This window comes from Leuresthes tenuis, unplaced genomic scaffold (assembly GCF_036924035.1).
Source record: "Leuresthes tenuis unplaced genomic scaffold, fLeuTen1.0.hap1 SCAF_8, whole genome shotgun sequence".
Lineage (NCBI taxonomy): Eukaryota > Metazoa > Chordata > Actinopteri > Atheriniformes > Atherinopsidae > Leuresthes > Leuresthes tenuis.
This window is the reverse complement of record NW_027325362.1, coordinates 18,012,440-18,037,435: the sequence shown is the minus strand read 5'-3', so window position 1 is coordinate 18,037,435 and position 24,996 is coordinate 18,012,440. Positions and strand designations below refer to the sequence as shown.

At 40.1% G+C, this 24,996-nt stretch overlaps 1 protein-coding gene across 1 annotated transcript in view; it reads right to left on the bottom strand.

The window, feature by feature from the left end:
• itga9 (integrin, alpha 9) overlaps nt 1–24,996 on the bottom strand; it is a 49,647-nt gene that overhangs the window by 20,191 nt on the left and 4,460 nt on the right. Inside the window, exons 4-15 of the mRNA XM_072391197.1 lie at nt 24,784–24,907; nt 23,221–23,288; nt 18,981–19,110; nt 18,765–18,850; nt 18,609–18,671; nt 18,006–18,143; nt 17,473–17,578; nt 16,370–16,464; nt 15,792–15,882; nt 15,415–15,460; nt 15,127–15,281; nt 13,685–13,845 (exon numbers count right to left, since the gene is read on the bottom strand). Coding sequence (XP_072247298.1) covers nt 13,685–13,845; nt 15,127–15,281; nt 15,415–15,460; nt 15,792–15,882; nt 16,370–16,464; nt 17,473–17,578; nt 18,006–18,143; nt 18,609–18,671; nt 18,765–18,850; nt 18,981–19,110; nt 23,221–23,288; nt 24,784–24,907 — 1,263 coding nt within the window. The remainder of the gene's footprint in view (nt 1–13,684; nt 13,846–15,126; nt 15,282–15,414; nt 15,461–15,791; nt 15,883–16,369; nt 16,465–17,472; nt 17,579–18,005; nt 18,144–18,608; nt 18,672–18,764; nt 18,851–18,980; nt 19,111–23,220; nt 23,289–24,783; nt 24,908–24,996) is intronic.

Here is a 24,996-nt window from a genome sequence, read left to right as displayed (position 1 = left end):
TAACTCCCTCTGCTTATCTCACATTTTCATATGCCGCAAGTCAGGCAATAGTGGACATAATGGCTTAAAAAGGAATGGGTAATTTTATACACAATCTCATACTTAAAGGTGACTTTTAATACACAAGTAAATAGGCATATTGATAGACAGGCATCTGTCCACTGGTACAAATTTGCTGTTTAGGGATTTTAACCATTCCATTTCCAAACAGCATCTACTGTATTATAGTGCAGATGCGGGATCTCGTTCTTCAAATGCAGAAGTAAAGACTGCTAGTTAACTGGAGAGCCCCCAAGACTCACAACACGATTGCATTAGAAACACCAGACTATTTGGTAACATTTGTCCTGAGCTTTTATTATCCCTTGATCAATGCTGCCAATTGCCCCACCCCAATCCACACCCCTCATCGAGTCATTTGCTTCCTTCTGTTCCTGTTTTGAGTTCCAGTATTTATGGAACAGAGGAGTTCCTGAGCTGCAGCTGAATAAGACACTGGCTAGTGTTAACTGCCAGCTACCTACAATTTTGTTGAAAGAAACCCAACAACTGCTCCTCACACCCTGGAGAAGTTCACAAGAGAGGGGCCATTCTATAGTTAACAGGCATGCACTGTGTTAATCCACACTGAAACACATAAGCCGCAGGGTGCGCCCAAGATCTTGCATCAGATAGAGAAATAGAATGGATGGGATTTCTGAAATCTGAATGTCAGTATTTAAAGTGTATATATGCCTCTGAATGACCACCAATTGGTGCAGAAATTCAAACAAGTCAAGCATTGTATCCATGTATGGCTGCTTCCATGTACTGCAGAAACAATTTACCCCTGAGCTTTGTAAACTTGAACATGTAAATTCATACATAGGTAACTAGTTATCTGCTTGCATTCATCAAGAAGAAAAAACTGAAACACAAATGACTGAGATAGACACGGCTGTAGTAGTTATATGTGAAAAACTCTAACTGTTGTAGCCTTCAAGTAGAGCAGAGAACAAGGTGACATTCAAAGTCTTAGAGGTCTGAAGAATATTCTGGACAGCTTGATTCAAATAGAAGCAGTTCATGGTCACAAAAAAAGTCATTATTCTAAGGATAAGATTATTTATTAGGGGTTTCAGTCCCTAGTGGGGAGTTGCCAGACAATTCAGTGAGAAACAGCTGTTTTCCACCATGACTGTAAATTTTCAGCTATAAGATGTGCATGTTCCTGCAGTTCAGTTCTGTTATGATACACTTGATACGGGTGCTTCCTCTCTGAATATTTATGCATTTCACTCACAGGATGCAGGTCAGCTTGCAGTTCCACGTGTCTTAAAAGAAAACAACTTGTGGTTTAACTTCAACTTGCAGCACTCTGTCGCTCTGGAATAAGTTTCTGCCAATATGCTTTCTCAGTGCTTATGTTCACACTTGGGGCCCTTTTATTTGATACAACAGGGCATAACTCACACCTTTCTGCTGCTCACTAACTCTTTCCCACACATACATGAAGTTAGCGTGCATGTCTCCAGGAACATAATGCTGCTACTGTATGAATCTGAACATATTTAATAGATTTCCACTGAAACTGAGCTGTACTCGAGTTACACTCGTGTGCACGCAAGTTCTGATTTTAACATATTAATCTGATCAGGAAGATGGCAACACATCAAGCTGCCCACTTCCTGCACACAGACCAGCTCCATCACAGTGGGTGCGGGGAGGTTGACGTCAGGCGGCAAAACGCTCTGATGCTCAGTTTAAACGCCTCATGCTTGGCTGAAATGCTCAAGAGCCCCAGCCTCAGCCAAACCATTCCCACAAAAGCATATAGCTTAAGCTTGGTCATGGGAAGTCTTTATTAACTCACGAGGAAAACACACACAGCGCTCCTTTTTAGGACAATGCTTGTTTGGATGACTCACAGGTTGAGGCCATTTTATTCAAAAGTTAATGCCAGGGAGTCTTAAATGGAAAAAGCTTTTTAGTTAAATGATGAATGGGTTCAGCCTGGCCAAGGGGAAGGTTTATGTGTGTACTGTAAGACACAAGGAGATAACCTAAAATAGAAGTAAAGTATTTGGAGTAATGTGCACAGCATATGGCATAACTGCCCTTAAAAAGTTAATCTCAGCTAGTCCTTAAAAAAAAATAAAGGCCCAGAAATGAGACAATTACTGAAACGTTTCGTGACTGCAGGTTACACTCAAGCTGCTGCTCAGCTCAGACTAGGTTAGCAGATGTTGGAAGGCCTTGAATGACAAAGTGTGTGGGAGTAGGAAAGAGTGTTGCCCAATTGTTTTACGTAAAAACTAATTTTTTTGGAGCAAAGGTTCCTCAAGCTCCTACATCTTTTTGTTTATGTGTCAAGGCAGAATGAATATTGTCAGCACCAGCACTGGGACAATAAACTTCATAAAATAAAAGATCTATCATTTGCTATTGTTCAACCAGGAATTATCCATGAGGAAATCAAATGGCTCGTAAACATATTTCCCAGAATTATTTCATCGATCAATGCTTACTTATCTGCAACAGACGAATCTGTCAGCCACCCTTCACATCCTGCTAAAATTCCCCAGGGAGCAACTCCCCAGGTCACTGATGCTTTAAGTGACAGGATATTCATTCATTCTTTTAATCTATACAACTTCCTGAAAGAACACTGTCAAGGACGTCTTTGGGTTTCTGCTTCATTCAGTTCTACTTTTCCTGTGGCTTTCTTCTTGCTTTTTTTTTTTTGTCGCCTTTACTGTGTCTGCACAGGGCAGTTATCGTGCCCACTATTGCACCTGTATTGAATCATAACTTTTAGGTTAATTAGAGTTAATAAGAGTTTTTCCACATCTTGAGGATGTTTTTCTTAAACTTCGTTATTAACTGTAGCGTCATTTTAGTAGTAACTGATAATTCAGAACAGCAAAACAAACTTTTCCAAAGCATATTAATCTGGAGCAGTTTTCTCTTATGATCACATATCAAACACTCTATTTGCTCTACTTCAGTCTCCTCTAAAACTGAATCAACAGAGCAAACAAATCCTGAAAGTAACATCTGGCTGATTATCTGCTAAGGATTCAACATTGTTATCTAAAAAGACTCTTAAAAAGTTTTTTGTCTACTTTTTGGACTTGAGCAGCAGCTGGAAACACTGATATTAATTTTTCATCAATATGGAACAGATTTACTTCTGGGTCACGAACCTTATTTTAAACCATTTTGAGAATTTAGACCCAAAGTAAATTGATTCTTGACCTGGGAAGTTGGTTTCCAGCCCAGGTGATGCATTTTGTTGTTTTTCTAAAACCAGAACTGAACATATGTGGAGAAGCAGATAGAGGGTGATACCGAAGGAACACCTGCACAGCAATCACAGGGAATATATCTAGCTGACACCATTATTACTACTGGGGAAAATTAATTACTTAATATTTCATAAGAGAAGCTTTTTAAATGGAAGTCTATTAGACCTCCAGCTCCTAGCAGCCGCCGGTGGTTAGAGGCCCTTCTGCTTCTGCTTCATGTCTAACAGCAGATGACTACATCATTTTTTCAACAGATGAAAGAATTTTTTTGAACTGTGACATCGGTGAGCATGTCTAATCAAAAATATTGGAAAGAGAGAAAAGAGAAACAATAAAATTGGAAATCACAGCCCTAACCAGCCAAAGAAAAACAATATTTAGTAACAACTGCTAATACAGCATACATCCTTTATGCATCAATTATGCATCTTCGGTTAAAATGGTTAAGCTTAAAATCGGTGGAAACGCCCACTGGCTTATTAAATGGCACATAGGTTACAATAAGCCTGAGTGGAAGTAGTTCAGGTAAGGAGTTCTCAGCTGCATCGGTGAAAAAGAACTTAGAGAGGAGAGAATTAATTAAAGGTGGAATCAAGTTACAGGAGGTAAAATCAAAACCACAAGATAAAATATATAAAATCAATAACAAACTTGTGATAATGATCTGTTAGTTCCTCTTAAAAAGCAGCTTGTTTCACGTCACAAATAGTTGTCAAGCTTTTTCTCCCCTTTGTGACCAAAACAGTTGCTTATTTTGCACATCCAGCAAATACATGCTCTCTTTCTTTCAATTCTTCAAGGAAATACCTGAATCCTGACTTGCTAAATAATCCACCATGCTCTGTCTGAGGCTGAAATGGTGGTCTACAGTCATTTCTCTGTGCCCAAAACCAGCCCACATGAGGAAAAACATCAATACTGGTTGCAATGACCAAGGTTTACACTGTTGACGGGACTCCTTTGTTGTAGATCAAGGAGGAGTTTTGGCTCTATTGTGTGGTCAATGTTACGAAAGAGTTGGTCTTGACCCAGACTGTGATTCCCCCAACACTTAACCGAGTTTTGATGCCTGAACTTAACCATTCTGCAAAAAATACTGAAAGGAAACTGCATCAGAAGTAAGGGTCTAACTGGGATTATTTTTACTTCACAGCTAACAAGCTGAAATTTAGCAAGTAAATCCTTTAAGGTTGGAGGGAACTGAAAATGTATGTGAACACGACTGACACATTGTTTTTACATAGTCCCATTGTTACTAAAAGTTTTGATCACATCAATAATTCTGCATCAGGTCTTGTCTGAAAAAAAAAATGAAATGAATCAGTGGAACTAAGCATGCACATAGCGGCTAGTTTCATAATCAAAAAGTAAAAAAACCTCCAGCTCGTCCAAAACCCAACGATTCCGAGTAATGTGAAAATGCCAGAAGACCAGTCATATCAAATGTATGCAGCATGTCTTTGTTCAACATGAGCCATGTTTACTCCAACTCACTGGAAAAGATTTCACTCTGTGTGATGGTGGTAGAAGAAGCAGTGATTGTTAGATCTCTGTCCAGCTTCAGCCACAAACCTGATAAATCACACAACTGTGCAATAAAACACACTGTGAACAGGGCAAAACCAAACTGAAAAAGGGTTTCAAATAAAGGCAGAATAGGGTTTGAGGATCATTGTAGATTGTGTCAAGAACAAAAAGCAAACATGTACTGAGAGCTGCATTGTAAGTCTGAGGATAGTTGTACTTAATAAGCTAAGATGGCTTGAAAGAAAACTATAAAGCAGATTTACAGGGTTGTACAACTATGCAATGCACTATTGCACACATCTCTAAATCTTACAGTAGTCACAGCGCCAGTAGATCAACCTGGAAAAATGAGGACAGTAGTGCACTTTAACAGAACTCATGGAACAATAAAAGTAATCAAGATACAAAGTTTAAAGCCAGAGAAATGTGTCATCTTTCTTCTTAACTCTCAATCAATAATCCCTGGTCTTTTCCTGCCTCAATTCTAAATTGATACTGTCTCACATTTTCTTATTGTTCTTGATTTATGATGCATTGATAAGCTGCAGTGCTGTATATTTTCAAGGACAGACCACCGATTCCATAGTCTGATTTTGAGGTGTTGTATCTGTAAAAAACAGAACAACCCAAACTTAATCAAAAATTTAACCCTCAACAAAGCCGTGTGCTTCTCAATGTGACGGTGTGTTGCAATGCCTCCCATGAACAAACGCACATTCCCTCCCAGCAACACAGACAAGTACATCACTTAGTGACAGGAAACATGGACCATGTGTGCCGTCATGAGGCCATATCACAAAGAAGACCGCTTGATATTTGCATGCTATTTGAGAATCCTTTCTCACAAACAAAACTTCCTCTAAAGCGCACAAGCAACAATACGCCTATCTGCTCCAGAGTCTTAGTGAAATTATTCTTCTCAATAAAGATTTCGAGCGTGCAAATAAGAAGATATACCTTTCTCCCTCAAGAATCCAAGTGTACTGAATTTATCGCTTTTTGAAACAATGCTCACATAAACACAAACTACAGGAAACTTTTATGGTCTCGTATGCATCATGAAGAAGGCATTCAGCATCTGACCCTTGGACAGTAACAGCCACAGCTGGGATTTATAAAGGAGCTGAAAAAGGTGCCTAACTTCCCCAGTGGAAATAGGCACATGGAATTGCTTTACTGCTCAAACACACCAAATTCATCAGCGTGTTATTTCTACAACATTCTATCAGCAACAACTTGATTGAACGCCAATGCTAACTATAACTGTTTTATTGTAATATTTGGACCTGAAATCCAGCCAGTCGCCTATAAATGCACAGATGTGTTCCCACATATCTCAGTTCCTCCTCACTCAGCTCCCACACTGGGATGTTCTCAACACATTATCTGTTTCTGTTCTATTGTCAGTATCACAATTACATCTGACTTGAATGCAAGATTTCATTCCTTGGAAAGACCAAGGACTCAAAATAAACATTGCTGCTTTGGAGCAAAAAAAAAAAAAAAAGCGGGGGGGTATATCATTCCTATACATCCAAATGGTCCTTATTCCTCAAAGTCTTGACAGAGCCTCAGTCATCATCATGAATATGTACCAACAACCCCCTCCTGAGCTCCATTTGAACCCAGCTATCGTAGAGCAGGGACCCATCTTCCTACAAAGAAAAAGATGGAAACAGAAAAGGAGAATCCAGAGGAGATCCTTATAAGGAAGCAGTTTTAGGACTTGAGAACTGGGATTCAAGCAGAGGCAAGGTGCCTCAAGCCTCTTATTAGCCTGCATTATGTTTGAAGCAATGGAAAATACTAATAATGAAAACAGTAAGAGCTATTAATGAGCAAGAAACACGAGACGAGTGCTTGGAGCCAACTTAATTAATAGCTGAATCCAAAGATCAGCTTTGTTCTCTAAATGAATAATTAGAAGTGAAAACTGTATTGACAGTCTTCTACATGATTCATCTTTTGTTGATTCATCATTGATTAACTGTTATCAAAGCCAATGATAGTGCATCTCATGGCAAACATCTACTTATTCTTTTATTTATAGTGGGATTTTGTTTGACTTGAAGATAAAAGTGAAGGAGGGTAAAACTCGTGCTCTCTGGGGAAACATTCAGTCATAGATAATGTTTTATTGGGCTCTACTTAAAAACTTATCTAACTAAAAGCATCAGAGTTCTATTTCTACATTCTGTTGCTGTTTAGAAGGAACAACAAGCATCTGAAGACTTCCTGCCTTTGAGAGATGGACTTCCTTCAGGATCTTGATAAATCTACTCGGTGCATAAACAGGAAGAAAGTTATCTGCATTTCTACACAAGTAATTGTGAAAAATAGTACACATTTTAAAGGAAAGAGGATATCCTTAAAGTGTTACTAGCCACTATGCTGTAACGACAGATATTTATTGAAAAAAGTTTATTTGAGACTCATGGCAAAACATTTATCTGATGGATGAGATATCAGCTGGTCGGAGCAGCCTGAAATGTGCAGTTTTAAAACCCTGGAGTTCAGGGTGTTTTTTCAATGTGTTTTGAGTCTATTCCATCCTGGTGATAGGGAAGGTCTACAGATGCTTCCTGCAGCTCATGTTGTCACTGTGGACAAATATGGGGCACTTTTACGTCACTGTTATTGTTGGAGCCATTGTTTTCAGACAAACCCCTGATAAAATTGCAGCACGCCAACACAAATTTGTCAAATCTACCTGAAGAGGGTCCCGAAGGATGCAGTCTCCACAGGACATAAACAAATGTCTTGTGTATACTGTATATTTGCTGTATTTCCTCGTATTTAATCCTGTCTGTTCCTAAAGGAAGCGGAATTGGAAGTTGATGCCACCACATCTACATAATAACAAATGATAACAGTGTCTCCACCAGATTGTCAGGGAAGCCTCCCAAACATGCATCCCTGCATCACAAGCAGCATTTATGCTTCCACAAGAGTTCCCACTGAACACTGAAATACATATACTGTCTGTTTCCCCTGCAGTGGAAGTGGGAATCATGGCCAGAGAAACTCTTTCATTGTGGTCAGACTTGGCCACCCATTAAGTTGCCTTGTGGTGGCATCGTGTGGCAGTGACGCGGCCAAAAGACTGCAGAAACATTCTGCCCAGCATGCATAGCTGCCAAAATCAACAAATCATCAAATCTGCCCAAGCTTTGGTCAGATTTGATATGTGTAGCAACAATGGATTTACTATGGCAACAGAGTAAGTCTAATGAACAGTCATACCAAAAATAATACCTCACTTACAGCTTGCATACACATGCAAGAGAGGAACTTCATGAGAAATTTGACTTGTAAGAAAAGCCTGCACACTCCGGAAACAGCCCTGGAGAGGAACTGTCTGATGTTCTTGTTGGCGCGACCATGTAGGGAAATCCTGATGAAAATGTTACCCTGAGCTAAAATTAACTGGAACAGGTCTTCTTAAGTATCCTGTAAATGCTATTAACACTATTACTTGCAGCCAAAGCATTAAGCACAACTTATTCATGACAGCGTATATGACATTTTCTAGTAGATTTATCGTCACAGTGCACTGCTCTTGCTTTTTTTTTTCAACAGTTACGATACACTTTATAAATAGGTGCCTGACTTGCTGCCATGTGTAACAGAAGACAGCTGGTTTTGATTACCTTCCTGTTCTATACTTTCACTGGATCAGCTCTCTTGGCCCGAGCTGAATGAAAAGAGGGGGACAGTATCAAGGGAATAGCACGTTTCTGTTGAACTTGAAGAGGCAAACAAAGCAGGCAGTGTGGCAGTGGCTCTGGGTTTCCACGTGCCAATAAGAGCTTCTGGGACTTTGTCTCACTGTGGCCTGTTTGGGATGCAGCGACAGGAACTTCAGCTTCACCTTACTATCCTGAGTTTCCTGTTTGTCGGTGGAGATCAGACTTGGGTCAAACACTGAGTGTAGCCGATTCTTCACATTCATTTAGTCTAACTTTAAGGAGCAGCTTAGCAGATTCCACTGCAAAATGCAGGTCAAATACAATGAGATAATCTGTCAGTCTCAGAAAAGGGCAGTTAGAGATTTCACATTCATTGCCCAAATCTTCTGGGGTGCAAATTCACATCTTATGAGTCACATCTCATTGTCTGATAACCCAAAATACCTGTTGAAAAAAAAACAAGATAGTGAGCCTCTGGTATATCAGCTGGTATTCAGCCCTATGAAACTGTTTAATGGAGTTTGGAGTCTTCTTTTCAAAGCCTAATGGTATTAGTCTGCCATCACTTGAGCAAATTAAATATGAGAGTTCACGTGAGAGGCTGCATCTTGTGATAATCCTTTTGGCAATATTGCTTAAAAAAAAGTTATCAAATAACACATTTTCAAAAAGATTGTGAATGCACATCTCACGAAGAATAACCTTCTTTCTTTTAAGCTATTCCATCAAACTTTGAGGCTTCAGACAACTTCTGTGGTAGATCTGCACAGTTGTAGGCGTTGATAACACCAGTGAACATCGTGAGAGGCCAACAGTCCTCACATTTAGCACAAGGAATAACAAAACTGTCTACTGACATCTAGCTAAATGAGCTATGAAGCTGGCAGCAGGCAGATTAAAATACTAAGTCCTAACCCAATTGAATTTGCAGAGGTACTGGTACACATAACCTGATTCCCTCTATAACCTTAAAGCATCTATGCTTTCTGATAATATCTTGGATTGCATTGCACTGTCAAGATTTCCATTGAGACATATGAGAGTGGAAAGGGCATCAGTACATTTATCTCTGATAGATACATGTAGACCTTCATCCCATAGATTCCTCAGTAACAGCAGCAGTCATCAAAATAATGTCTGACAGACCTTTAAATACTCCAGTGGTGCCAAGCAAATGTTAGGACGGCATGAGATATACATGTAGGACACAGTGTAATATAGGCCAGGGGAAAGTGGGGGCAAGTGGGCTTTGGATGCTTTACCAGCTAAATTAAACGGACAACTGTTACAGGCAGGGCCTTGGCTGCCTATTTTAGCTCCTCCTTGGAGAACGTGATGGGTCTGCAGTGCTACACAAAACCTTTCGATGACAAATGGAACTGCCTTTTGGCAGAACTTCAAGGCTCACGTGGGCTCCATGGTAATAGGACTGCTAGTGTAAAAACAGCTAGTGTATGATGATGGATGGATGGCCAACAATGTAAACATGAATGAAGTGCAGACCATCCAACAAAGGAATGCCTACACAGTACTTAGTTTTACAAGTGATAGATCAAGCCAAGTGAGCCGTCAGCCTGAACTCAAATACTACCTGTCGGAATGAATTATGACTACTTTACAGTTTATTGTAAAACACACATCACAATTCAAAGTGGACATTACACCTGTTGTTCTCTAAATGTACGCACACCAATGTCCTCCTCTCTAAGTACAACTAAAATACAACTGAAGAACTAAACTAAAGAGATAAAGTGCTTTTGTGATTTGATTAATTCACACAAAGTCCCAACTTTCACAGAAACAGTTTGTATCACACCCACCCATATAAGACATATTGTTTTTTTGTCTTTACCTATGACTGCATATAAAAATCCCCTAATATAAAATGCAATTTTGCAGGGTTTCATTTCAGTATGAATCACACTACAAACATTTAAACTATTTTACTACAAAACACTCTGGCACAATAAGATGAGCTACTATGCCAGGAACTTACGAGAAGCCAGTTGTATGAAATATCTAACTGCAACATATCAAACTGAAGTCAGTGGTCGTCTTGTTAAATGAGTCATTTCCAACTCACGCACAGCGCCTCTGATCATCTGAACTTCTCGCCATTCATCAGTCACCCCAACTGCTTCCCCTCCCTAAATGTGAGGTACGACTCAATCGAAAAGCAGCATGGGGTTTATTTAGCTAAAAATAACCAAACAAAGACCATCTGGAGGGCTGGTATGCTGTTGATCAATGCCAAAGAAAACATGCTCAAAATGAACAACGTGAAAGACTTGCATAATTTCAGATGGAATTACACTTGAAAAAGTTAGACGCTAAACTACTAGCTTCTGTGCTCTGGTGTTCTTAGTACTTTATGATTTAATGAGTGGCAGGTCCAGGTTTTTACTTGATTTCAGATGGTGAAAACTGAGAGCTTCTGCTGCATGTGTGCTACGTGCAACAAGCCCAACCTTTACAGATTAGCTTTTGCTGTTTAAGGGGACCTATTATAGTCATTTCCAGCTCCATTACTTGTTACTCTGCCACCAGAGAAACTTCCCATGATTAAAGATAAAAATAAATAACTAAATAAAATTAATTTAGTAATTTGCTGGCCCTGTATGTGACCCAAAATTTGGTGTGTTAATTCTGTTTTACTTCCCGTTTCTTAACAACACTCTTTACCTAAAAGCCTTTCTTTTTCTGACTGACCGACTTCTGGAAGCCTGTCAAGTGACAGCACCCAATCTTATTTTTTCATCTCAGCTGATCTGCACGTGCTTTATGGGGATGCCGTGCTTGTAGCAGGTGACTGTATAAATAAATCGATGTCTTTATTATGACAACAAAAAAAAACATTGTAAAAAATCCTATTCTATCAGGCTTTATAACAGCCTGAACCTTGAGATTTTCACAAGCTTCATTATGAATAGGGGAAAAAAAACAAGAATAAGAAAATTCATGTTCACTTTAACTGGGGTCCTTTGAAAAAGTTTAACTTATAAAGTCAACAAACCCGGTCAACAGATGGTCATAGTTACTATAAACGTGAGACCGGCTCAGAATAGCTCATGGCCTGCCTCCACCAGCCCTTGCACATTAGGGCTTAAGCAATCAACCCTGACGTGAGAGTTTTCCATCAGCAGTTACAGTTAACACAACGGCAGCCTAGCACCCTGTTGAGACGTTACTCTTAGCCCTGTGTTTTCACTGTAAGCTTTGGTTGTGAACTGGGTGGAGGGAGGCACACAATCCCCCCGTCCTGAGGATGCAGTCCAGCAACCAGCTGGTTTCCATTAGCATAACTCTTCTGAGGAATGAGAGGACTGGCTCATGCGGGCAGACACATGAAGGAGATAGACGATGCAATTGGTCAAGCAGACTAGACCTTCTCTATGAGAGAGTGGAGTCAGATCACTTCTGATTATGGTTATTTTTCTAGCTTTCCTCTTCAGATTAGGGCTAACACATACCATTAGATGACAAAAACGCATATCAAGACCGTTATCATGCTTAGTAGTAATCTCAGGCCACGCTCACTTTCATCCACATTTTAGGCCATTCAGCCTGTAAACAGTCTGGTAAGGTTGTAATCTGGGCACCATACCTTTACATTCCCATGGGGTTTTCGAGTTTTTGGTAATTAACTTCTGCTTTTTCTGCTGAGCAGGTGGAATCTCTCTGAAAAAGTAATGATCACATGAACACACTGGCAATCATGCTGCACCTTGGCAAAGCCTTTCAAAATACTCCAGAAGTCATCGTAAAAGACATTCATGAATTATAAATTCAAATGTTTGTGTGACAGCAGTCGTCCAACATTCTTGAAGGTTCCTTTATTTGTTTTCTTGTCAAGAGCTAGAAGAGAAGATCAAAACAACTCCGTCTATACATGAGGCAGGTGCCTGAAGACATTTAGCATAAAGAATGACAACAGGAGGAAGCAGTTAGTCTGCTCTGTGATGGTAACAAAATCTGCTTAGGTGCACCTCTAGAGATCACTGAGACAGTGCACAGACTGCTTTTCATTACCAACATCAAAGTATATTTTCATCCAGCTATTTTAGCGCCTGAACTAACCAACAGAGAAACGAAATAGGACTCGTTCCCTGAAGTAATATCACTGCTGATGGATGGCACTTTAAGTAGTAGTGTGTTTATCTCACAGCCAGAGAAATGCCACAGGTATGTGGCAGCTACGAGCTACGACTGAGCGATAATTCGCTTTGGCCACCCACAAACCTTTAGATGTTTGGCTCAAGGGTTGAAATGTCAGATTTATTCTCAGCAGAAACACTACTTTACACCACTTACTCTCATTTTAATGCTGTGTTAAAACTTGGAGGGAGAAAGTGTTAAGATCCTTATTAGAGCAAAACTAACCAGGTTAAATATTCCTGATTTCCCAAAGTAAACCTTGGTAACTGTAACATGTGTGTTATGCTATATCGAGGCGCTACAACTGGTTTGAGCAGTATACATTCATTATTGCCTGAACAGTTGAAGGAAGAGAGGAAAGCACGGTAATGACAGCCTCCCTCAGCTGGCAGCTCTGCCTCCCACAGTGAAAGCGCCTCAAGAGCACCATTACGAATGCCAGTTAAATTTACAGGCCAGTCGTGGGCCTCTGTATTAGAGGAGGTGAAACATGGATGGTGCCCTCAGGACGAGGACCCTCTATAGCCACAAGACTAATACACAGAGGAACACAATAGAGGGACTATGCGATGACAAAGGAGACTCTGTTTCTTGTTTCTGGAGGGGCACACTTGAGCAGCATGGAGTCAGAAGCTCGATGGCTCCCGACTGTTACCTTTAACCTAACCCAGCAGGGTGACACAAATAGCTTCCCAGCAGATGACTGCTGTTATGTGGCCTTCTGTTCCAGCTGCCTGTTCTCTTAAAAATATGAGCAATGCCACGGTTCTTATCATATCTTGACATTTTATTTCCTCTGTTGTTTTGTATCAACACTTGTTGCTGGAAATAAACCGACTTTGAAACTTCACCCAAAAACTACATAAACAAAGACAGGAGAGAAATTGCCAACATAAGCAAATCATTCATATCACAAATGAGCACTGCTTGGTGCTCTCAGTGTCATGGGAAAGTAGCTGAGAGACAAGCTGAGGACATGGGAAGCACAAACAGAGCCAGCGGTGGAACCTCACGATCTAAACTTACCTTAACGTAGGCAGTGTAGCACTGGCACTCCTCTCTGTTGATGTCCAGGCTCAGTTCCTGGTTCAACTGAGTGATCTGAGATCCGCTCTGAGTAAAGTAAACTCTGGAAGGCTGGCTCTTCTGTCGCTTATCCACATCAGCAGTCAAGTTATACAACAAGTCTGAGAAAAGGGAGATATAAATTTACACATAACATCAGCTGACAGAGATGGTTCTTTTGAGTAAAGACAAAGTTGAGAAACACTTGAAGAATGCAGGGTTTGGTTTTCTGGTGTTTGCCATTAAAAGATGGGAAGAAATGAATTACCGCTATTGCAGTCAATTTAGAATAAGTTAGGGGAGGATAGAAACATTTTTTGGTCAGATCATTAGGAACTGAAAATTTATTTGGGTGGTGAAATGAAAAAAAGCTGAAGATTTCATTGGATTTTCCCATAGTTTTGTTCCTGTAATGAACAATATTTCATGACAAGCCAGGGAAAAAATATGCAGCAGCTATTGTGTTTCATCATTGCAGCCTATGCTGATACTACACCTGATACTACATTGTAGTAGCAACATTTCTGCTGGTTACACACTCCACTGACGTGATGCTGACACATATGAAATCTGTTTGGAATTCAGGAATAATAAACAAGAAGTCAACCATTACCAGCGTTTCAGAGAAAACCATATATGGACCTTTGGCCATTTAAAATCCATTTCTCTGAATGAATCAGCCCTATTCTGTAGTAATTTCCTCAAGAGGGTGTCATACTGCTAAAACAGTGGGAGTGGTGGTAAACACACCCTATTGGGACTAAAGCCTACTGTTTCCGTCGTCCAGCAGAGAGAACGCCATGAGCTCATTCAAGAGGAGGTAAAGGAAGGTTTCATTATGGGTGTCACCGAACACATGCTGCCGCACTTTCCATAGTGATCGCCAGACGGCTAAACAGAGAGGCTTTATCCTTTCGAGCAAGGACGTAGTTATTATGTAACAACAGGGCTCCTGCTCCCCTGGGGGGAGACTGTGAGTAACCACACCCAAACACTGGAACAGGACTGCACCTCTGCTCCAAACAGGAGCCGCACCCAAGAACAAATTAGCAAGGCTGAAAGGTGAACTGTTGCCCATAGGGTTATTTGAGAAATGCTGCCATGTTTATAAAATTTGAAATATTTGATTGAACAAAATAAAGATGAGGAAGACCTGTTCGCCATTTTTTTTAATAGTTTTTAAAATGTCCTAACTTTGAGATTTTCATTCTGGTGTCATCTTTGCAGTCCACCTTCTGACAGATTAAACCACCAGTGGCATTTGACAAGCCATGCATAGATATCATGCAGATAAGCAGAGAAATTCAAAACATTTTAAATACATTTATAACTCTAAACTTTGTTTGAGCCCATTTTTGGATACCCATGGCATATCTGATAAGAAAAAAAAACCTCTTTATCACCTATTTGTCCAGGTAGATGTCTTCCTCGGAATCTCATGCAGACGGTGACATTGAAACAGTTCAGGTTCTGGTGGCCTTCGTGGCACTGCGGCACAGAGATGTTGATGGAGATGGGTAGGAAGATGGAGACATCCACTGTAATAACAGGCCGGGACCTACAACCACAGGAATCAACCAGAAACATCATGTGGGAGAGGGCGAACATTTAAATGACTGAGAAGTAGCAAAAAATGCTACTTTGCTTCTCATAAATAGTGTACTCTTACATGGAATTACCATGTTGCTCACCTCAGCAGCACCACGCTGTCTGCCATGAAAGCTCCAATAGTGACATCTGCAGAAAAAACAGGATTGATTTGGAAATCCTTTAAGAAGCTATGACATTAATGCAACATCGGCTGTCAGCTGTCTTTACACCTGCAAAATTCAAAACAATGCACAGATGTCTTTAACTGTCATGCAAGCTCGGTCTGACTGTCAGCTGTGGAATGCAGTAAACAAGATGCCTCTATCACGAGTCTGAAACTCTGCTATTGCCTGAGAATTAGAAGCTACAACCAGAGTGAAAAATGAAAAATTCAACAATCCACTTTCTTTTCCATTTGACTTTTTTTTTTTTTTGTTCAGTTTCAATGTGTGGTTAGGAAAACTTGTTATGGCCATACCTGTGTATCCATTGCCATCCATGTCCACATTGCCAGAGATGGACTGGCCAAACATCTGCAGGCCAGGGTTTACACTGCGCCCAGACAGTTTCTGGAACAGATGATACCAGCCTTCAGATAACTAAACATGGGCATGTGAGCCAGCGTGGACAAAAGAGCACACTGCACAATTTGTTTTTCCAATGTTTTTTAGATAAATAATTAAATAGCTCACACATTTATGACCATGAACATTGAGTAAAGAGTGAAAGAACAAGGTGTGGCTGAAATTATTTTCATCTTCTCAGCAGCTGGGCTTACTCGCTGAGATGGGTAAGAAATTTGAAAATTCAGAGTCAGTCTGCTACTCCTTCTCACTGAAGCACCAGCTATGGATGTTTTTTTCATTTGAGGCAAGGACCTTGGTGTCAGGCCCAGGCCAACCAAGGACAAATAGAACACAATACATCTCCCAAATGGCTTCTGAGCCACTGGGGTTTCGCCCATAAGAGGATTAACAGCCTCAAAACATGGTAACCCTAATGTGCCTTGATGACTTTGTGATATTGCATCATATCAAATGAAACCATATTTGTTACCATTGAGTATTTCCTAGTAATTCCTGTGGCATCCCCATGGTAGATATACACAGCTCCCCCATAGTCATCCTCTTTAGGTGCTCCAATGGCAACATCTGAAGGGACAAATAAGGACAACAAATGTTTCTGTGAAAGGCTGTCATACCAACGAGTACATAAACGACTGAGCGAATTTGTGAATGCACACGAAAGCCTTCATTAACCCTCTGTTTACTTTAAGCTGGCCAGTGCCTGCGAGACAAACTCTAAAAGTAGGACTAATAATAGCCAATTAAGTGTTGTTAGACTTCTGAGAAAGATAAAATAAGACTACAAAGTGCTGGCAAGAGCACTGAAACACCCTCTCCTCACCCCATTTCAACACAGATTTTGTAAACTAAAATGCTCCTATACCATGTGGTGCAGCATACAAGCAGAAATAGTTTAAGAATTTTCTTACACAATAGTTCATTTTCTATACAGAAACATAATTAAAGTTTATTGTCATTGAGGCCAAATGTGAACTGACAGTAGCTCTTTCAAATTAAATGGTAGCAGTTCAGTTGTAAATAATCATCTGTCAGTCACCAAGTACATCTGGCTCTTTCCACAATCCAAGAGCGATGAGTTGCAAGATGATTTATAATTCCCAATTGCCATCTTTCTGTGCACACACACATGCACACGCTGTGCCAGGCTTCCAAGCCTCCCGCCGTGTCTCACATGGAGATGAAACCAGGCAGAAGCCTCGAGCTGGAAAGTGAGACCAACGCCAAGTTGAGACCTCAAAGCCAAGCCATTTGAGTATCAGGAAAACAGACTGCATAAACGTATGCCTCTGAGCGTTGGTGCGTAACTTAGTTAGATTTCCAGGGTAATCTGTGAAAATAGCGGGCCGATGTGGAGAATATAAACAGAGTGACTTTTCACCTTAACTGAACTGAATGCTGTCACAAAGTGTTTTCCATTGTGTGGATGATAGATTCATTTACATATACGAGTTTCTCTCCTTCAGAAATATATAAATGTTCAAAAATGCATCCCCTCAAACAACAAAAATCAGAACTCAAATTAACAATTTCATTGTGGCAGAATGTGATGCCTCTAAGTTGCTTTGTACTAACCTTGATAACCATCGTCATCTATGTCTCCGATTGCTGCAATGCACTCTCCAAAGTGAGCATTGAAAGCCTTGTCACCAGTCAAGACTGCATCCTCCTCCATCACACCCTGAAACATCACAAAGCCGGGATCAGGTCAGATGATAGTTTATATTCAGAGGTAACATAAGAAAAAAAATTAAGGAATTGCAGTAACCAGATGGTGTGAAATTATTGTCACATGTCACTGAGAAAATTTCATAATCACGTCTGCAGATAGTCGTCTTTTATCTAAAAGATTAAACAAACAGAAGTTGCATTGTTCGCAGTAACTCTAAAATAAAAAATGTGTAAACAGAAGCTCTGGTCTTAAATGATTGCGCCACTAAAACGCACACCGTTTTAATCAAGTTACTTTGTAATAAACATGGTCAGACACAAATGAAACTGTAAAGAAATGAGCAAATGTGTGGGTGAAGGGGAAAGTGAGGACATACGGTAAAATAAAGTTGAATGTTGCGGTATTAAGTTCCCACTAACCCACACATCCCACTCACATTGCCCTTGCTGAGGTACACAGACACCTGGCCCTCGTCCCGGAGCTGGCTGTGCATGGGTGCTCCCACCAGCAGGTCCGACAGGCCGTCCTGGTTCAGATCAACTGCACACAATGAGGAGCCAAAGTAAGAGCCCATCTGGAACCAAGTCGAGCCACAGAGCAATGGGTCAGATCACAGGCAGTTCCTCAGTTCATACGATTGATGCACAAATCACACTCTCACTGGACTTATTTCTGCTCTCAAATCTCTACCAGTATTAAAGCAATATTCACGTTACTTATGTTTTTGAGCAACTGTGAAATTCCTTTATTTACTCTGCATTAAAAGCATTAGCTACCTCCTTGGTTTTGGTTTGTGGTTTAAATGGCTGTTGCTGTCGAAACACTAGCAAAGACATAAACAGTGTGGTTTTAACAACAAAGCAATTAGAGCAGCTTAGTTTGAAGAATCAGCTACACTAGTCCTAAGGCAGACAAACAAATATGTTTGTATGGTGTCTTTTTCATCAGTGAAAAAAACACTGCATGCGCTGTATTCTAATTCAAAAAAGGACAGTCAGAAATCTTTGGAAGAATGCAAAAACCACATCCTGGCTCATACCATTTTCCCTGAGGCTTGAAAACTCTTCACCAAAGACACACCATCAATTTTGAAAATGTAAACCTGTGCAGGAGTGGAAACAAAATCACTGTAGAAACCAACATGAGAAGACTTCAGCTCGACTGCTGTACATCAGGCAAAAGATAAAACCCCTACTTTTCCAACGCCGTTGTGCTGAGGTGCCCCTGCAGCTATGTCTATTACATTAGGAGAGGAGAAGTGTCCTGCAGTCACAGCATAGCCTAGAAACACAGAGAATTCTTGGTTACAGCGCTTGTGTGCTGACGCAGTGTTCAAACATCTATTTGCTGTACTTACTTTATCCTTTATTGGATTGATTATTCAACATCAAATCGATTAGGCGTCTCTTACCTAGGTAGCTGTATCGGTGGGAGTCGATGCTGTCTTTGTTCGGGCTGTAGAAGGTGTCAGATGTCATGTTGTACACCTTTATCGTCCCAGTCCAGTAGTACGAGCCCGGCGCCCCCATCACCACCAGCTCCTGAGGCAAAAAAAAAGCCACATTCATGCAGATAAATGACAATGTGATTCTCGTGCTATCTGCATTGCGACAGGCTGTTACTGAGATGAAAAAAAAAAGAAAAGAAAAGAAAAACACTGCTGGGTGGACGTCTGGTTAACCAATGGCCACAGACTGGTTTGTGCTATCTGCTCTTAAACACCAGATGGCATAACTGATGAAGGCTCCTTTGATGTGAGGAGGAATTCAGAGGAAAAGCAAGACTGAAAGCCGTAAAATGAGATGTTCACACTGTTTTTAAGGGGACAAGAGCACATCAGTTAAGATGCTCTGTTTGATTGCACACACACCAAAAAAGGCACTGCATCTCTCGTCCTCAGCCCAGTCGGCTTCACTTGGGGATGATGTGGATTTACCACAACTTCTTCCTGCATACAAACAAACTAAACAGCAAAGTCAGGACCTTACTCAGCAGTTTGCCTTCCTCTATGCTGTGGCGTCAAACATCTGGGCACCACCAGGCACACGGAGCAAGGTTCAGGCGAGGATAAAGCTTTAACAGTTGGATATCTTTTTATAAATTCCTCGAATTCTTTCAAAGGGGGCTGTTCAAATGCTCTAACAGATCCACTCTGACATTCTCTTTCTATAAAAAAGCCAGTAGGGTTGTTGTGGAAGCAGAATCTTTGTTTTCCTGAAGTTTTTTGCAGCATACATATTGATATATTAAAATGGGATTGGTTTAACTAATCTATAAAGCCCCTGCAAGTGATGTCACGCACCGCTTTAAGTGTTCAACTGTGAGCCGGAGATTATTTGATGCTGCGCTACAAACACGCACATCAAACAACTTGTAATTAAATTTCCAAGAGGTTAGGACAGATCATGTGTAATAATCCAATTCAAGCAACAGTGATAGAAATGCAGCTTTTTAAAAGAGCTGTATGAGTGTCATGAATGCGTCTTTGTTCGTCTTAGCAAGTATTAGTAAGGCTGCTTTTTTCTTATCAGTCAATATCCATGTTGTTTTCTCAATGAATCATTTGATCTAAAGTAAGTAGTAAAAAATATCCAGCATAGCTTCCCATAACCTAAGATCAAATGGGATGTTAAATAAAACAGTCCAAAACAAACCAAAAAAAAAAAGTTACAGATATTGATTTAAAACAAATATCAGCGTTTACACTGGCAGACCAAAGAATAAACGGGGCTTTTTGGTGAGATAGTTGCTTGTTGTTGCTACAACAATGTCAAAGTGTGAAATAAGGGAAAAGTGCACACATTACATTACAATATATGAAGTCAAATTCTTACTCATTCATGAAATGATTCCACTCTGAGAGCATAGCTGCACAGTAAGGACACATTTAAGTTATGCACATCACACTACTGTATGTGCTTAAATGAGCGTCACCGTAAACTGCGACACGAAAAGAATGCTTGCAGAGCACGGCACCCATGCCAAACATCAGGAAAGAGTTATACTGCTAATGTATTGAAAGAAAGATGTCTAATCTAGTCAAATAAGAATTTGTCATAGTTCAATTCTATTTTTAAAGCTCTTTTTTTTTCAAATCTTGCTAAATCTATTCCTAAAACATCCTCCCTGCTGCAGCCTCACAGGCTTTCAGACAAACATGTTTGGGACACCACATGGATACAAAAAGTGACTGTACATCCAAGGGTGATGTCATGTGTGAATGAAACTAAAAAATAGGCTACAGAGAAAAGGAAACTCTTGCTTTCTTAAATGTTTTATCTTGTGGAACCACACCAGAGGTCACATGGGCCAGCCACAGCCTTTCCTATTTGCTGATGGAAAGTTAAAACACTTATCAGCAGTTCATCAGCAGAGCGCTGGTCGCTTTGATATAAATACGCGTGTATATCTAACCAAAGAATTTAGATTTTCCACATCATTTGACAAACTTAAACAACTGTGAAAAGACCTCCGTCTGCCCCACCATAGACAATGTCTCTGCTAACTATCCTCAGAATACCAGAGCTAAAGTCAACAAAGAATTGGGGGGATCCTTTGAAGCATTTGGCATGTGAAAGTGTCAGTAGTGATCACATTTTCAAGTGAGAAAATGAGTCTCCACAGAAGAAAAAACACACAGCAAGGAAGATAGTCAAGGCTGATGGTGTCTGCTGTTATGTAAGCTGAACATTCTGGGACTCCACTATGCAGTTCAGAAACTCCTTAGTGTTTTTATAGTGGGCCTTCATTTACCGTCTCACTTCATCTACTATTTGATATAAGCTGCTTTCCCTCCTGTCTCTTTACAGGTTTATTAGTTTACAAACTAGTAAACTTGTAATACTGCAGCTGAGAGAGAACACTGTAAACCTACTATGTTGCATACTTTCATATCCCTGACAGCTTAGTCCGTACATGTTTGATCTTGAATTCAATCCAGACCATGAGAGTGCATCTACAGCAACAAAGATTAGATTAAGTTTCCTTCAGTGAATACAACACTCATGTAGGGACTTAACTCTTTACATCCATCTGTTAATTTGTTTGAGTTAAACTGACCTTTTACTCTTGTTATGGACTAGCGAAAAGCCATAGATGTAAATATTGCACTTTGAGCTTGACCATGAAAGTCAACAGTTTACCTTCGGCCACTTCTTGCCACCTGACAGCAACCATACATGCAGACCAGTAATAAAACCTACAGAGACCTCCATTCTTTCACTTTCTTTCTGTATAACTCTCTGGCATTGGGATCAGCTCGTTTCTCTACTCACACTGACCCGACCGGAAGCAGAGGTCGACCCAACTCTGATCATCACTTGGTCCGAGGCAGGTGTATTTACACAAGCATCGAGGAAGGCCTCGGTAGAAACCGCTTGGAAAATGTCAGGTCCCTTTAAAAAATACTAACAGGTGACTGGAAGACTAAACTGTCTGTCAAAGTAACCAGCAGACTTCAACCAGGCAGATGAACTAAGTGGAACAACATGGAACCAGTCAGTGAAAAGGAGCCACCATATTGGATATTTATTACAGCTGTAAACTGGCACATATCATGTGCCCATCAGGAGTAATGTAACACAGTAATTTGTAAGAGCACTTCTTTCTAATGGTTTTTCACGTGTTATTTTCGCAATTCAAGAAATAAGTTATTCAGTTACCTTTTTTAAATAAATAGTCAATTACGGCTAAAATTTTTCCATATTTCCCTGTTTCTTTAATTGCCACAAAAAAAAAGTGAAATGCTGGCACTATAGCTCCGAAACAGGGACGGCTGTTTAAGGTTTGGCTTCCTAGAAAGAGCTTTTGGCAGGATACATGTTGCTGGCTTTATGTTGGATGTCGGAGAAGGTTCTACATTTAAAAGTAGACATCCAGAAGACTAAGCATATACAAGAAGTGTCAAAGATTTCTTTTTCTTGGTACCAAAAAAAAAGAAAAGAAATTATTATAGCTTCTTTTCCCACAAGCTAATGCCATAATCAAACAAGTTACTTTTTACTGGAAGCAGTTGTGTGACATAACAAGATACTTATAAAAGCACCAAACATTGCTTTACCCAACATTGGTCATTACATGTCACTACATAATAGTGGATTTAGTCTTTCTGTACTTGAAATTTTCAAGATATGCCCAGGTTAAAGTTGCACAAGTGGGAAATATGCTCCACTGCTGCCTAAAGTACCATAGGTAGCAAGACAAATATCATTCCACTGTCACCAAAGAGTTGCCCTGTTGGTTCTTTCAATGCTGAACCACACTGAATGGCTTTAATATTACTGACCAAGGATGCTCACATTTACCAACAATACCGTCATTTGACTTTGTGGACAAGTTGTTCCAAAGCAGCGACTTTAAAAAGAAATGTGTGACAAGTGTAAGACCCAAGGCTTTGAATGAAGAGGGCTGTTTTTAATCTCTTTATGCACTATTTAAAACTGGTCATACTTGACATGAACATTTAACATGATAACATTGCACCTGCATGAGAGGAAATGATGACATCATAACAGGACCTCTTTAAACCCTGAGAACAGGGAACTGACAGATGGATGTTCAATTTGGGTGTAAATGAACAACTATCTCCATGTTTGACTTACAGAAACAGGGGATTACATGTGTTATGAAGATGAACAAGCACTGTTACTGACCTCCGTAAAAACTCCCGCTATCCCAGCTTGGCACGAGCCATGTTCTTCCCCATACTTCTGCTTATAGTCTGCGAGAGAAAACAAACCACAAATTATTTCACTGTGTGTTCGAGCCAGCATTTGCTGGAGTTTTTCCTGCATTCCATATGGAGCTAGTCAAAGTCCCGATCCCATCCAAGAGGAATCCAGGGGCAGAGTGCAGACTAAAAGAAGGGGTGCGACACAAGTTTCAACAAAAAGACCTATTACTTGGAGAGGAAGGGGAGCACAGTGCTCTTAGGTTACAAAAATATTGAGCTTGGATCTGTGCAAAATGCACTGTCAATATGGCCCCATGCAAAGTGTTTCTGGCTTCTTCACAACTACTGGCAGCCAGATGTACTGTAACAAAGGAACTGAAATACTGACCTGGAAGAACAATTCAGGTGCAAAAATATATAATGAATACATTTCCATGAGTCAAAACTTTTCAAATGGAACCTGATTTTTAGGATTGCACCACATACGCAAAGAAAAACAATCTGCATGACAAATGGATTTGATTTAGCACAATCATAACAAAATCTGACTTCTCAACAATGCAAGGAAATCTTTCCTGAAAATAACTTTATTTCTGGATCATCAAGCCTAAATCATTGCTTTAAGAAAAAAATACCATTATTGCACCTTTGTGGGAGTGTTTTTCTTTCAAATGGTGCAAAGGATAGAAGCTTTATTGGACTTCAGCAAGAGAGATCGAGCTTCAGTGCTTCGCTCTTAATGTTTTTGCCTGAAAACCAGCTTGAGGCCAGAGACAGACCTTGGTGGTTTCACTCGTGGTGACAGCTACCGACATAATGTGCCATGATGAAATGTACAGGGATAAACAGACGAAACAAGCGTCTCAAACCTTGAGTCTGAACCCTTTTAGACGTTCCAAGATATATCTGTGGGGTCACAAGATGTTTAAAAGGATAAGAAACATGAAACCTATCCTCCATACAAGCAGTTTTCAGCTACTACAAATGCTAAAATCGAATCTTATTTACCAAGATATTTTTTCTTTGATTTTGTTACTGTTTTAGAGAGAAACACTAGCTGTTCATAATCTCTGTCTACACAAAGGTATAACCTTCTATTTGCTTAATTTTCAGGTGTTACAAGCAAAAAGAGGTACTCTACTTTGACAGCATCACAAAAGGACTGCACTGGAACTGTAGCGCTTATAGTGGAAAAAGAATGTTGCATAAACTGATAAACATAATGGGAAACAATGCATATCCTCTACAGAAATACAGAGGTTAAACATCAGTGTCTTAACAGAGGATTCTTCAACTCCGCTGCAATAGGGCACTGTACAAGCATTCATCCCTGCCAACAACAGCCTTAAACAATGACTCTTTATCATATCATTATGCTCTCATTATAATTATCTATTACTTATACTGTAACAGTATAATTTATCTTTGGAGACTGATAAAGTACTAATCAACTGAATTGAATTGTTTGATGCTTGAAAGTGTCATTTGAGAGGTTAAAACATTTAAATAATGAAGATTCATAATCATTGTGCTTGTACTGTACCTTCATAACAAGGGATGAGAGGTTGTGTCCTGCCCTGAAGTGTTGAAGGGATGATGGAGCAGTATCCATGTGGAAGGATATGTTCTGAGTCATAGAATACGTTTTTCCAGCGGTGAGCGCAAGCCTGTGAGAGAAAAGCAAAAAGAGAGCGTAGAACAAATTCAGGCACATGCTCATTCAGTAAAAACGAGAGCTTCAGACTGTGGGCAGGCC